Source organism: Polypterus senegalus, chromosome 5 (genome assembly GCF_016835505.1).
Source record: "Polypterus senegalus isolate Bchr_013 chromosome 5, ASM1683550v1, whole genome shotgun sequence".
Classification (NCBI taxonomy): domain Eukaryota; kingdom Metazoa; phylum Chordata; class Cladistia; order Polypteriformes; family Polypteridae; genus Polypterus; species Polypterus senegalus.
In genome coordinates this window covers 112,168,586-112,184,969 of record NC_053158.1, presented here as the reverse complement: position 1 = coordinate 112,184,969, position 16,384 = coordinate 112,168,586, and the positions used below count along the sequence as shown (strand labels likewise).

The following is a 16,384-nucleotide window of genomic DNA, read 5'->3' as shown; positions in this document are numbered from 1 at the left end:
GCTTTTTTATAATTGTATATAAATAATTTGCATGCAAGTCTAAAAATCTGATTACCAATTAGCAAATTGTAGCTAATTAATAATTACTTCAAACTCAATCTATCAGAACATATGTTCTACATATAATGGTTTATTTGAATTGGAAAGAGGAGGAGGAGGTTAGGAGAGAGAGTTGAAAGAAAAAAGAAACAAAACAATACAAGTGTAATTTTTTTTTGTTCAAGGTAAATAAACATTCAATGTTAAAAGCTTTAGGCAATGTTTTTGTTGTAGTTTCTCACCTTGAGTGCCCACAAGGACTAGAGGTACTTCTGCGGTGTTTCTGTAGCTTGACAGCCGGAGGAAGTAATTATAAACTGTCTGAAAACTGATTTCATCTTCTAGGCTGAAGACAAAGACCACAGCGTCGACCCAGGCTGCAAACTGTGGGGGCGAGAAATACACAAAAAAGCCACACAGGAGCTGTGAATATGAGCTGACTCACTGATAAGTCAAGTCTGTATGGATTTAGTAATACATACAAGAAACACCTTCTGTCACTTGAAAAATTAAGTGAGACTACTACTACAGTGAAATAATTAACTCATGCTCTTAAAGTAAAGGTGCATATTGGAAAAAACATGCTTAGTTATATTTAGTAATTAAATAAAGTAAGTAATCATGTTAGGGATTTTAGCTTGCTATTTGATTTTTATGACAAATTTTGGCATCAAACTATTTTATTGGTAATCTGTTTTACTGGTATGTGAAAAGTGAAAAAATATTTTGTCATAATCCTCCAAATTACCTATAAACTGAGACTACAGATTCACTTAACACAATAAAAAAGAACTACAAAGGACATTATAAAAATTATATTATAGTTCTTGCTGGCAGTATAGAACTCTGCAGTATGTGTTGTTGTTTCCAGGACCTTAATTATTAATTGTCGAATCTTAGATATATCTAAACAATATTACAAGTACTAGCTGAAAAATACGAACAGCATAACTAAGAAGATGATGAAATTAAATGAATTTCCAGAACAGTCATGGAGATTCACTTGATGAAAACTCAATATGAAGTTAACAGGAAACACTCCCTTGTCTGATCATTTTATTCATTACTAGATATCAGAATGTACATGTAAAGACATTTCATTGCAAAGAAATCTGAAAACACTAAACCTAAAAAAAAGTGTGTCTGTGTAACCTCTGAAAGGATTCATTAAATTTAAAACAGGTCCAATGAGCCTTAAAAACTTGTTCCTTCTTGAATGATTTTCCAGTGTGTTGGAAACTTTGAAAAGTAGTATTTAATATAAATTGGAAAAACTAAATGATTGGACATATAGTTAACTATTATGAACTACATGAACTGGGGAATAGCCAAGAATGGCATGTTTAGTCACTCAAGTGAAGAAAAGGAATTCATGAAAATTATTTGCCAGGAGAGGTATGCAGTACCCATGATTTTAACACTAGAATCCCTAAAGCCTAAGATAAAACTCCCGGGCCAGCTTAAATTCCTTTACACCTATACATTAGTGTCTTTTGTTTTACAAATGTGTTGATCAGCACAAGCAGCAAGACGACTGCTATCCCATTCTTCCACCGTCGCACCACAAATCAGTCAAAAAGTTCTGCCAGCTCAAGTCTTTTAAACTAGGTGTGAGGTGCCTGGAGTTGTATAGGGTAAACAATATATCGTGTTTCCCCGAAAACAAGACAGGGTCCTATATAAATTTTTGCTCCAAAATATGCACTAGGGCTTATTTTCAGGAGATATCTTATATTTATTCATGTACAACAATATACATTTATCCAAATACAGTCATGTCATCTTCTTCTGGAATATCGCAATAACTCTCCACATTCAAACCCTGAATTACAGCCTGAATTCCTTGCTACTCCAGCCACTTTTAGGATCTTCCAGGGTCGAGGTGTGCACTTCGATGTTTGATGAATGGTTCGATGTGGTGCAGCAAAATTCCGAAATACAAATGCATTCATGGTGCTTTGATATTCAAGCGTCACATATTCTCAAAAGAATGACATGATACATTTTAAAAGTATCACATACCATCTTCTGTGCCTTTTTTTTTTTTTTGGCACCTTTAAAATACCTTTAGAATGTACGGAGGTGTATTTGAGTCACAGAGAAAAAAAAATAAGGACATAATGAAAATGTCTATTTTGTGATTAAAGTGGGAAATGTCGGCTTTAACCTCGTAGTTTACTTTAACTTTAAAGCAGACCGACGTAAACGTCATCTTAAAACCGACCTAGTTGTTAAATCGCTACGTGCTTCTGTGGCTTCCTCCTGACCTGACAGCAGCAGCAAGCAGAATCGCCACACAGAACACATTAAACTTATAATATTCCAGCTCTCAGCAAATTAAGAATTCTTACATTTATACTCGATATCTCTTTCATGATGAAATGCTTTAAAAATATGTATGTTACATTTTACAGATAAATAGTTAACTTTGTTTAAATAATGAAAACTGCTAATAGTTACACAAATGGGTGGCACAGTCACGTCCCTTGTGATCCGTACCTGGAGTTTGCATGTTTTCCTGGTGGGTTTGCACAGTGTTTTTCTTCCAAAGACATGAAGGTTTGAGGATTTGGTGAAGCTACAATGACACCAGTGTATGTGTGTGCTTGTGTTCACCTTGCGATGAGCTGATGCCCCATCCAGAGACTTTGTTTCTCTCTTGCGCCGATGCTGCTGGAATGGGCACATCTCCAAACTGATGGATGTAATCATTAAATATCATTTTCAGAGAAATTGTGGCAAGGTGCCCTCATAATTTAATGGATGTTTTGGGCACACACGTCACATCGCATTAAGTATAAACCTGGCCTTAGATGCCTTACTTTTCAACTGACAATCTGGACTAGGGCTTATTTTTGGGGTAGGGCTTATGTTACAGAGCAGCCTGATAATCATGCTAGGGCTTATTTTCGGAGTAGATCTTATTTTCAGGGAAACAAAGTATTATTTTGAACACATGCATTTCTATGTAAATGTAGGATGACTGGAAATCCTTGTTTTGTTATACGTGTACCTTTTGTGAAAGTGTTTATTTGATATTTGGACTTCAGTCCTTACACATTATAGACTTCATGTCAAAATTTTGTCATTAGCACTATAACATGAAAAAAGTTTCTGTTTTAGGTATGTGTTCAACATTTCTTGCCTCGCATTTCCTGTCATCCTACATTTACATAGATCATTGCAGACACTGAACACACATGAAATGCATGTGTTCCAAATAACGATACATTATTTACCCTATACAACTCCAGGCACCTCACATCCACATAAACAAAATTGAGCTGGGAGAACTATTTGTCCGATTTGAACTGTGGCGGTGTTGGGGGAATCGCATAGCAGGCTGCTTGTGCTGATCGAAACATTTGCAAAACAAAAGAAGATAATGGAGAGGTGTGAAGGAATTTAAGGTGGCTCGGGATTATGAGTTTTTTTCTGAGGCTTCAGTTCAGGGATTCTACTGTTAATACAAAAAAAAACATTGTTATTAACATTGCAAAAAGTAGAATAAATGTAGCTTGCTTAGCTTTCTCCAAAGTATCTCTATAAACAACTCATGATGTGTCAAAAACCAGTATATAGCTTTTCTAACCTTTTATTATTTCTATATGGAAGTAACTTCATCTGTTTTTTTCCACATACAAAAATAGCATATGTTGAGTCAAAACATATTTGTATAAAAAGTTCTTCATTCTGACATACCACAATAATTGATGACCAATGACTAAATAGGTGACAAATTTGTAAACCTTCAAATCAAATCAAAAAATAAAACTGCTAAATTAATTAAGTCATTTTAAACATATAAATCAGATTTATATTGCTAGTTACATCTTGGCCACTAGAGGGGAGTAAAGGAAAACAAATTAATTTTCAAGACCTTTCCCTTGGATTTCACAAGTATTTTCTGTAGGCAGAGCTCACAGAACATAAAATGCACTTTGCTTAGAATTTCCTTGAAGTGTATTCATGAAATATATCATGTAATTAAGCATAGGTACAACTGACAATACTAAAACTAGTTTCCATATAGCACATTTTAATCTACTTCTCTTTCTTCTTTTAGAGAGAGCTGAACCTGAAGAGGAGGTATGTGACTCATTCTTATAAAGCAACATGACATAAGCCACGACTACCCCAACTGCGCCTGTACACCATGCTATACAATCAATTTGGAATTTGCAAACTCTTGACTCGTGTTTATTATTATTTCTCTACAATGAAAATGGGGATGCTTTTTCAGGCAGCTTATTTTCTTCAAAAATTATTTAGGAAATCTGCATTGATAAGCTTTCAGAATTTATATTTCAGAGTCTTCTAAATTACAGGGACAACTGCCATTTGTCATAAGGTTTCTATGATGCTTTGCTCAAGTGAACCTAATATCACTGAAAAAATAATTCCTTTATCCACCATTATTTGAATTTAAATACTTTGGAGTCAGAAGAGAGTATCATGCCATCACAGTAAAATGGCCCATTTTTTGTTTTGAGGGCAGTATATCAAATGGCACATAAAGTGTCACAATATAAGGTGCCCAAAGGGTGTTCTGGCAGAGTGAATCAACTGATGACTGTTCATTTGAAACTGGTACGAGAAACCAACTAAGGCCACCATTAGCAATCAACCCTGGACTTTCACAAAATTGTATAAAAGCACAATAGTTAACCTGAGTTGAAAGTCAAATTAAACCTGAAACTGGGGCAAAAGCTCACTGAAAAAGGGTAGAGAGATCAGATATGGGCAATATGTTAGTTTTTGGAGGTGGGCAAATTGAGATGCCACACTGTAAAGTCAATTGAGGAATAATTTTGTATTTGCTTCAGTACAATTTAATAGTGTATAACTAAAACAGTAACTTAAATCAACCATTAGTTATAATACAGACAGAGCGGGCAATGGAGTGGTTATTGCTCTGCCCACAGAGCTTTAAGCCACATCATTAACTAAGTGGAGATTACATCATCTGCCTACAATATGTCTGCAAGGAATTTCTTTCCCAGCTCTTGATGATATTCCTCCAATTTTCTCAAAGATGTATATTTAGCTGATAACTCTATGTGTGCCTAGATGGAGTGAATGTGCCCAGAGACAGACTAGTTCACGACTAATTGTGTTCAAAAAATAGAGTATGTGTTACTAGGTGAATTACAGCAATTTGTTTTCAAAGCTATCGTAACAAAAACTATGACACACAGAGGTGTATCATTTAAGCTCATTAGCAGCTTTACTTCAGCAGTGGAAAAAGTTGAGGAGCAGTGGAACACCTTTAAAAACATTTTATACATAATGTAGTACAGGTTCATCTCAAAATTTGTAATTAGTAAGAACTTAAAAACACTCCAGAGGGGTAAATAAGAAGTGAAAAAGCTGCTGCTAAGGAAAAAACAGTTGTGTAAGACATTAGACTAGTAACTTAAATGTTAACCATAGAGTTTATTAAACACTGAGGGAAGCCATTAACAAGCACATTACAGAAGCTAAAAGGCAGTTAGAGGGGAATATTGAAGATAAGGTAGTACGATAAGCTGACCCAACAAGATTCTTTTGCTATTTTAGTAATTAACACAGTCAACTAGGAGGTGAACTGTGCCAGGAAAATGAAGTGGGTGGAGGTGGCTCATGGGGGATAGGGAATGGGAGCATGAAAAATATAGACAGTGTAATAGCAGATGCTCTAAAATGGATTTTTTTTTAGTTTTGACATGTGAGGAGGCGAGTTAACCTCCCAGTGGTAAAAGGGACTGCTAAGGATGTACTCAATGATTTGGAAATTGTAGAGGGAGAAGAACTGCTTGGATTAAATAGGCTGAAATCTAACAAATCACCAGGGATCAGACTTGGCGTACACACAAAGAGGTCTAAAATGTCTGCATGCAGCCTTCCTTACAAAAGTCAGGACTTACAAAAGAAAATTTGAATAGAGAACTTGCGTATATTTATAGGAAAACTGACAAATCAGTGAGACAACGTAGCTCTGGTTGATGTGTGGTGCATGGCTTGATTGTAAAGTAATTTGTAAAGTAAAACTTAGCTTATCATAAGAGCTATATACTATCCATTGTAACCACAATCATATCATCAGATTCTGGTGCCTTATGCCTTTCCCCCAACCCTAGAACACAGAAATCCTACACATGTTTGGTTCAGTTGTGAAGTGCAGCATAGGACTCCTGAAACGCAAGTGGCATTGACTCGATGCATCACGTGTGAGACAGTTTTACCAGCCAATGAAGTTCCGCAGCATTGCAAATGCATATGTATGAGGTATAGGCCTTGTATAGTTGTTTCAGGGTGGAAACCAGGTAGGGTTTGTGGCATGTTTAAATACACACATTTACAAGAGCACTGTGACTTATAAAGGGTACATTGCGTAGAAATGTGTACACAGCAAGTTTTATAATTCAGACAGTATATGCATTTTCCTGCTTTTTGGGGTAAGAATATTTAACTGTCAAAACTATGCCAACGCCAAGCTTTATAAATGAGACCCCAGGACCAGATAATATAGAGAACAAGTTAAAAGAGGTTATGCTAAAGCTTTATAATGTACTAGTGAGGTATCACGTGGAGTACTGTGTATGGCTTTGGGATAGAAAAAAGTCCAGAGAGGATCAGCTAGGCTGATTTCAGGACTGCATTGGGGAAGTTATAAGGAGAGATAAAGAGCTAAGCCTTTTCAGTTTACGGTAACATAGATAAGAACGTGACATGAATGAATTGATTAAATTAAGAAAGCAGTGGATCAAGGCAATTACTTAAAATGAGTCAAAGAACAACACTCGGGCACAGTTGGAAAATTGTTAAGGGTAAATTTCACATAAACATTAGGAAATTTTACTACACACAGAGAACTCTGCACATATGGATTTGGCTACAAAGCAGTATGGTGGACAGAAGGACTCTAAGGACATTCAAACATGACTATGTTATTTTTGGAGGAACACAGATGGACAGGATTGGTGAGGTTTATTGGGCTGAATGTCCTGTTGTTGCCAAAAATTTACAATGTTCTACTGTTTTCTCTGCTTCCTGTTGGTGGTTGCAGTAGTAACAAGCTCAGCTGGGCACAAAACCTTTTCCTCAGCAACTTCTTCTAAAACAGGGGTTCTCAACGTCAGTCCTGGAGACCCCCTGTGGCTGCAGGTTTTTGTTCCAACCAGATTCCTAATCAGTGACAAGAACTGATAACACTAATCACATTTAATTAGCTAGTATTTTTTTTTTTTTATTCGACATTCAGAAAAGCATAGCAGCATGATTTTTACATTTATAAGACATTCATAAATATTTCTGCTTTTAGTATAGATTTAAATGCTTAACTCTCTTTTTTTATTTCATTATACTTTGCCATTTCTCTGTGCAGTTTTCCCCCCTTCATCGTATCTTAATAATGACAACTTAAAACGAGCAGATCAGACACGCTGGCAAACAACACTGAATAATCAAAGGCTGCAACTACTTTAGCGTCAGACCCACTAATTAGTAAATAATGGATTAATTAAACAATTAGAACACCTAGAAAAGTAGAATGAAAATCAAAATGAAATTACTGTTAAAAAGAAAAAAAAATACAACATTCCTATATAACTGCTTGGTACATTTTAATATATATTTTTTTTTTAACAAACTTAGTTTCCTAATTAATATATTGTTCCTTAAAACACAGAACTTGGGAAATATCAGTTCACTTAATTGGCTCAGGAGTTCAATTAAAAACAGAAGCTGGTTGGAACAAAAACCTGCAGCAACAGGGGATCCCCAGGACCGACGTTGAGATCCCCTGTTCTAAAACCTCTCAGTGAATTCCATGATGTCCTGAAGTAAAGAGATATATCATCTCCTGTTATTTGCCCCTGATCTTTCTCAGCAGGGGTGTCTTGTATTCTTTCTGTGCAAGGTGCTAAGGGGATCTCTTGATCTGAAAAAAACAGCACTTCAACTCCAAATTCTTCTGATACTGCAATCCACCTCAACAAACTGAATGGAAAAGCCTTGTAACCCTGTGCAGGAACTTCTTTTCAACCACAGGTATTTTCAATCTCATTCGTTCAGTCACTACCCAGTGCCCATGGCAAAACAGTAGGAGAGGGTGGGAATGCCTAATAACTGACAAATATAAAACTGCATCTGAATTTAACTGATGCTTTATCACCATAGTCTAGTGCAAAGTGGTATTTTAAGTACTTTAAGTACATTTTCAGAATGGTATTGTCTTTAAATAATAATAACAAAAATTTCAACATTAAAGTGCAGTTTTTCTTCTTAAAAAATAAGGCAGAAACATAAAAGGTAATTTGACCAGCCTCACCTTTAAACTGTGAGTAACCTTAGCCAAAATTATTTTGTACATTAGGCTAAAACAGTGTGATCACTGAACATTTTGTAATTAGATGTAATTAGAATTACTAACGGTCACGGAAGTCCAATGATCCCCAGTAAGAGCCACAAAGTCCGCTTTCTGTAATGCATCTAATTTTGCTTGCTTTTTAATGTCATAAAGCTGTTGAATTTTACTTGAAATACGCTAACTGTAGCACATTTTCTAACCCCCTATCTTCCACCACTGTTAGTGGTCTACAGTCCAAAGCAATGTATTTTGCGAGAGAATTTGTAAGTTTGACTGATGTTGACTTACTAATTTTGGTCCTGAAGCCAGTCATTTCATGAGGTTTGGGCTGCCGACACCTTTTGTTGGTACTCGAACCCGTACTGCTAGTGCTAACAGCATACACAGTTTCTGTGCTCGCTGTAACATGTTTTGCATTTAGATGGAACCGTAAGGTTGAAGTGCCTCGGTGGTATGCAAACTAATTTTTGCACAGTTTGCACTAAACCATGCTTTTATCAAGGCTTCCGTCGGGTAGTCTTTTGAAATGAAATTTGCCTCCGATTAGTGCTAGAAACGCGCTTTCTTCCAACTCTTACATTTCTGTAGCTCTGATGTGTGCATTAATGTAATCGAAGTACCAGGAAATCATGCATTGACAAAAGTTACCCTTTGCTTGGAATGCAAAGTGTGATTAAATGCGTTATTTTTTAATGCGTTATGGAGTACATGCATCGAAGCTTCTCAGCTGTGCTTGTGCTAAGAAAAGGAAACATTTTAAAAATAACGTAACATGATTGTCAATGTAATAGTCTTGTGACCGTTATGAGTGTTGCTGTCATCAAGGATTTGATTAGCATTATTTCTTTCAATCAAGTTCATATTTGGAGGACGTGTTGTGTTCAAGTTTATTCTGTGTTTGTCAACCGTTGTAAAGATAACAGGTTTCATTCATCGAAGTGTTCACCACCCCAATCGGAACTCTTGAATGTAAGATGTTCAACAGGCATTCCCGGTAGTAAGTTGTGGAAATTGCCTGTGAATATTTAGCGGTAGCGTGTGTATGAACTTAATTTAATCTTTTCCAGTCCTGCAAAGTCAGTTGACGCGAGCCACTCGGAGTACATGCATCAAAGCTTCTCGGCTGTGCTCGTGCGATCTTGCGGTGTCCACGACTTTATTTAATGTTAGTTAAGACCCGGCACTTCAAAGTTTCTTGCTACAGCAATTTTAACTCCGCAACAAAGTGATCCAAAGTCTCGTTTATACCTCGTGTCTTCTCATTAAACTTGTATATCGCGAATACCATACTCGTTGTAGGCATGGCAAACGGCAGCAGGAGTGTGTCTATAAACTTAATTTAAACTTACGGTTCACACCATGCTTTGTTTCCGCAGTTGTGTAATTCGGTTTTTGTTCAGCACTCTTTGGAACTGTTGCTTTTTGTCCGTGCACTGCGTCAGTTCACGTGAGCCGCTCAGTGTACATGCATCGAAGGTTCCCAGCTGTGCTGGTGCCATCTCGTGCAATGTCCACGGCTGTATTTAATGTTAGCTAAGACCCGGCACTTAAAAGTTTCTCTCACAGTTTCGCCGAGTTTGTGCCAAACACCACCCTGACCATCTTATCTTCCTCTGCATAAGCACAGTTCTTCACCCGTGAATATTTAGCGGCAGTGTTTCTATTGGATTGCCGCTGATGGACGGCCTTATATGGGCAGGCACTAAATTACGTGGGAGGCGTAACTCCGCCTCCCACGGGCATCGAGCAGAAGTCTATTATAGTATATGGACGAAAAAATAGGTTCCAGTTATGACCATTATGCGTAGAATTTCGAAATGAAACCTGCCCAACTTTTGTGAGTAAGCTGTAAGGAATGAGCCTGCAAATTTCAGCCTTCTACCTACATGGGAAGTTGGAGAATTAGTGATGAGTCAGTGAGTCAGTGAGTGAGTGAGTGAGGGCTTTGCCTTTTATTAGTATAGATAAGTAATTTCATAATAATAAGTTTTAAAGTTTCAACAAAAAAAGAGATTTGGCCTCATATAAAAATAAAATATATGAGTTTTTAATATGTGCACAACTGGAACATCTTTAAATAACTGAACCTATCTTCCCCTCATATACCACTGCCTACTTTCTCTTGTTCAGTGAGAGAAACGAGCTCTTGCTTTGTCTGCTAGGATTTTAAATCTGGGCTGGAAAAGTGTCAGTGCCCTCCTCATGCAAGTGTGAAGATTGGCCAGTAAATTAATGTGTTAAATTCCTTGTTGACCGATCGTTTGATGACTTTAAGATCGCTTATTTTCTGTTGCCTAACTGGTGAATTTAGTTGGTAACTTTTCTCAAATGTAATTTTGTGCTTAGTTTCATAGTGGTGTTTCACATTCCTGCTTTTAACCACTGCCACTATCTCAGAATAGATGAGACACGGCGGTTTCAAGCTTCCTACGGAAGTATGAACATAAACGCCTTGGTCCATTCTGGATTAAAAGCCCAGTTTTCAGTGTCAAGCTTCCGCCGTTTAGCAAAAGCCATGGCACATTGACTATTTCGTCGCTTTTCTCTCTCTTGTCTTCTCACTCCTGTATATTTTTCTCTCCATGTCACTGCCACAAGAGTGACAGCTGTTTTCACTCAGAATGCAGGTTTTTTGCTCCTCTATTCAGTGAAGGCCTGCCTTTCTCTGCCTGTGATTGGCTGACATTCCTGCCTTCACTTTGACCAATCTCAGTCTTCATGCCTAAACCCAAATAACTCGAACCCACAAAGGCAACAAGAATGGGCCAATCAGAGACATGTAGGAGGTCCCTTTCAGAAAACAGAGGTGTAGAAACACTCAATGATATGTCTGGGTCCGGACAGAATCACAGTACGCCTATTAGTGACCTGTGCTGTAGCACATCCTGTAAAAATAGTAGGTAGCTTCAATTAGATTTAAATGTTAACACTTTGAGATGTAACATTGTACCAATACAAAATTTTGGAGGGTTTAGATTAAAAGTCGTATACAAATTGAAACAGGCCTAGTATATAGACACAACAATTTACTTTAGAGGAAGTGGAGAACTTAAAATTGCAACCAGTAAGAACTGAAAAAAATTCCAAATAAGCTTACAAAATTCAAAACAACGAACAGTCAAACAATACAGCTAACTGCACATCTAACCTCGCGGTGTGCACTATGTACATATCTATACTAATAAAAGGCAAAGCCCTCACTGACTCACTCATCACTAATTCTCCAACTTCCCGTGTAGGTAGAAGGCTGAAATTTGGCAGGCTCATTCCTTACAGGTTACTCACAAAAGTTAAGCTGGTTTCATTTTGAAATTCTACGCATAACGGTCATAACCTCTGCCATGTTAAACTTTCTTATTTATGGCCCCATCTTCATGAAATTCGGTAGGTGGCTTCCCTGCGCTAACTGAAACTGATGTATGTACTTATTTTGGTGGTATGACGCCACTGTCAACCGCCATATTGAACTTTCCAACGGTCTTTGTTTCCCTCACTGACTCACTTATCACTAATTCTCCAACTTCCCGTGTAGGTAGAAGGCTGAAATTTGGCAGGCTCATTCCTTACATCTTACTTACAAACGTTAAGTAGGTTTCATTTAGAAATTCTACGTGTAATGGTCATAACTGTCGGTCGCCATATTGAACTTTCCAATGGTCTTTGTTACCTATCTGGTACACGGGTTCCCAACGCTAACTGAATCCTACTTACGTACATATATACGTCCATAGCCTGCAGCTCGGTCGCCGTGTGAGGCGGCGTTGGGTCCCCCATTCCCACGCCTCCCACGTTGTTGGCTGCCTGCCTATTTAAGGCCGTCCGTTGCTCCGGTCTCTTCATTCCCCTTCCTTGCTTCGCCACGGTATTCACGTCTCCCTGCTGATAACTGTAGCCTTTTTATTTAATCCACGGCTTCTCCGCTGTTTTATTGTTTGTTTATTACGATTATAGTTATTGTATAGGTATTTTAGACTTAGTTTACATTGTTCAGGTACCCATTTCCTTTATCGTTCCAACCGTACCCTCGTTAATATGTCTATCGAGGTGATCACCATCGATCAAAGAACTGTTACTTACCGAGTGGTTTCCATGCCCGGAGATGGTGCCTGATTTTTCCATTCTCTGTGTTACATATTGCACGGCCATATCAGGCTCACTCTTGATATCCGGAGGAACATTGTGTCTTATGTAGTGAATGACTGGGACAGGTTCAAGGTGTGGACTGTGGTACAGGAGATAATTATACAACACAGGAGCACTATAAGAGTGAAATGCTTAAGCCCTTCACCTTTGGTTCTGCATGTGAGTTGATGGCTGCCGCTGAATTGTTCGGTTGTCGCTTTCAAGTGTACCGAAATGGCCAAATATTTTACACCTTTGGACAGCCGCCAATGCCTCTTAAACATCTTAGATTCACAGGTGACGATTTGAGTTGTGGACATTTTGATGTTTATGAATGTTTAAACTCTCAAAAGCTAGATGCGAAGTTCTCAATGAAACTAGATGTATGCTTACAACACTTGACAGATGCCGAATGTCACTTCAGCACAACAAGTCCTGCAAATACTAAAGTAATTGAAATAAACTATGAAACTCAAACCGATTATGGCAGCAGCAATCCAAGCTGTGAGATCTGAGCAAGATTGCTTTTCACATGGCCAACTGTACGTTGCACGCTCAAGAGTAAGCTCAGCGCACAGCTTGGTCATATTACAACCGGAGGGCCGAACTGACAATGTGGCATACAAAGAGATCCTTAACAAATATTTATTGGTATATTTTTACCTTACTTAATAAAAAATTTAAGGCAGCACTTCGCCGCTGCAAAGCGCGGGTATTTTGCTAGTTAGAAATATAATTAATTGAACTAAACATCTCTTCAGGTTCACTCGGTAGGGGGTGATAAGATGGGGGCGTAATGTATTACTATAGCATATATTATACACCAGTTAACCAACATGTGTTAGTCCTGAAGAGCAGCTACTTGAAATAAGCAAATATACAAAACAGTACTCACATATGCACTCACACACTGGCATCAATAAATCCATAATAGCTAAAGTTACGTCATTAACATAAACCTATAAACTGTTTCAAATCCTCCATTATTATCAGGATAATAATAATAATGTGTGCAAATGTGTGTGTATATATACAAATATATATTAAATACATACATACTCATGCAATTATGGGATATATATGATCCTCCAGAACATTAGATGAATGACATGAAAACACAAATCTTTTTCTTCGTGGTCACTGGGATTTGAGCAGAAATTGACGACAAGAAGAAGCTACATGAGGTGTTTTTTTATACCATCCAAATTCTATAGGTGATGTGAGATCAACTACAATCTGACTAAAACTAAATCATGCAACAGGAACATGCTTCTAAACGCAACAGAAAAAGAATTTTAACTTAATGGGAAAAAAAAATATTTACTAATGGCTAATCTGAGTCTGTGTTTGTTAAACGTAGGAGCCTTTGACTGTCCTGAGAAAAACATGTGAGGTTCACAGAAGCATTTTCATACTACATGGGGATTACTTATACCTGAAGATAAACTTAACCCAAACCTAACCATACTAAGCTCATACAAAATGACTTAATTTATATAAACTAAATCATTTTCAACAAGACTAAAACAAACCACACCAGGTTGTTTTATTTTAAAGGGTATCTACTGTAAATAAAATCTAGGCTGTTTAAAACATTAAGAAACACAATTTACAAAAAAGAAAGAAAGAGAAATGCAGGGATAAAAGCTGACACAAAAAAAAAGTGCACTTAATAACAGCCAAATATAAAAGGAATGTTGAGTGACTTAGTTTTGAGTATTCAAAGGTTCAGCAGAAGATAACAGTAAAATCATCTGTATACTTGTACATCTATAGTATATGTCTATAAACGTATATAGAGAGTCAACAAGAGAGACAGAGACTGAAATGTCCATCAAAATGGTAGTAAAAATTACACAAATTTATATGATGGATGATACCTGCAGTTCTGGTGGACCACCCTCATCTCTAATAAGGAGAAGATAACTTTGTCCATCCACAACAATTTCTTTCTTAAATCGACCACCTGTTGAAAAAGGACACATTGAGATACAATAAGTAAATTTAGCTTCAAGTGAAAAGAAATTTATGAGACTAAATGCCAATACCATTTCCTTTATGATGTAATGGATAGTTGGCATACAGAGTCAAACTGCTAAACCATGGCTTGTTATATTTTAAATAATTTGTGTAGTCTTCCAGGTACTAAAAATCATCACGCACCAGATGAACAATGCAGCGCTTTCTGCGTGATAAAATATAGTAATAATACGGTTACATGATCTTTTGAAGTCTATAATGAAGCTTTGGGTATAAAGCAAAAGACAAAATATATAATATAAAGCACATTTATGTATAAAGCAAAAGAAAAAATACTATTGATTAAAGTAATGTTTTCACTTTATTCATGTAACTCTGACATACTGTAATAAGGTTTACACCAAGAACACATTTTGGGAAAGCACTGCAAAAGTCACTTAAAGATACATGGATGAGCAACTGTCAATGGAAAACAAAACAAAAGAAGGGAGAAATTAAGAAAAAAGGGCAAAAAATGCATGTATGGTGCAAAATTCACGTGCATTCAGGAATTTGGTTAACTGTTGAAACATTTTAAATGTTTGTCAATTCATTTAATTAAAGAGACAGATACCACATTGTTATTTATTAAATATTTTTGTAACAGTGCATCATGTCCCAAAACAACAGTGATAATACAATAAATGCAAATTATAGTACATAAAATGTGTGTTTAATATTATTTTATAACATTATTTAGCCAGAAAGGGAACCCAAATAAGTTAAAATAGCTTGAATTGACACTAGATTATAACTTAAGTGACATAAAAATTACATTGATTAAGGTTATATTGCTAGTTGTGGGTAATGTATGGTTTATGGCAGATTTTAGTTTATATTTCTTTAATTTAATATTTCTGAAAGAAGTACCTGATAGAGTTAAAATTTATCTTGAAGTTTCAAGCTAAAAACTGCTTGAAATAGATAAATATTATAATTTACTGATATTTCAGCCATAACTTCATTTTTTGTTTAACAGAAATACTGAAGTCATTTTAATTCACTGTATGTATGATGGTTTACTGAACAATGCTTAAAGAGCTGCTTTCCTCTTTAACTTATTTCCAGGTATGTTACATACCTTTTGCTTTCTTTACTTAGATGGTTCTGAAGATCTTATAACTTACTTCAAGCAGCAGGAAAACTGAGTCTGTATTGCAAACTTTTATGCAAGCTGCTGATATGATATTGCATTTCCACAACTTAATAACACATATTGCGTGACTGTTTTGCTGACAGGTGAGGCTATCAGATTAGTATAAGTGGAAAATACTCAAGTTGAAATAACATCTCTTGATGTAAACTTGTAAATTATTCAGCAATTGAAGTCACACAGAAAGTTTTTATTTTTTATTGAAAGATGATTTTGAAAATTTACCAATACTTTTATATGGGAGTTTTTTAGATTTCATAAATTATTATTACTTATTTAGCACAAGCATCTATCCAAGGCGACTTACAAACCAAGATATGCAGTAATACATATAAAAATGTCTAGAAGGAGTAAGCATCAATAACAACAGAAAGATAAAAAACAGAGCAATTGGAAGTAGTATTACTACTATACAATTATACCTGCAGTATCTTTATTGCCCCGGTTGTTCGCAGTCTTGGGCATTACTCATTTCCTGGGAAATCCATAGTTTTGAACTAAGAAAGAACTAGTGCAATGGGGACACAAACAAGCAACTTGGTGCAAAAAGATTTCAGTATATCTTATTCACAAAAACAAAGTAGTGTTAAAAAAAAAGTGCAATGCAATACTTCTAACAGGAGCAACCAGCCCAGGAATGCTTTGCCTTCTGTCCACTGCATCCGTTGTCATCCTTTTTTATTCAGATTCTTTATTCTTTG

General features: G+C 36.5%; 1 protein-coding gene across 1 annotated transcript in view; it reads right to left on the bottom strand.

Moving 5' to 3' along the window:
- Window positions 1-16,384, bottom strand: part of agap3 (ArfGAP with GTPase domain, ankyrin repeat and PH domain 3) — an 843,333-nt gene that overhangs the window by 331,169 nt on the left and 495,780 nt on the right. The window contains exons 4-5 of the mRNA XM_039753235.1: window positions 14,392-14,477; window positions 282-423 (exon numbers count right to left, since the gene is read on the bottom strand). Of these exons, the coding sequence (XP_039609169.1) occupies window positions 282-423; window positions 14,392-14,477 (228 nt within the window). The remainder of the gene's footprint in view (window positions 1-281; window positions 424-14,391; window positions 14,478-16,384) is intronic.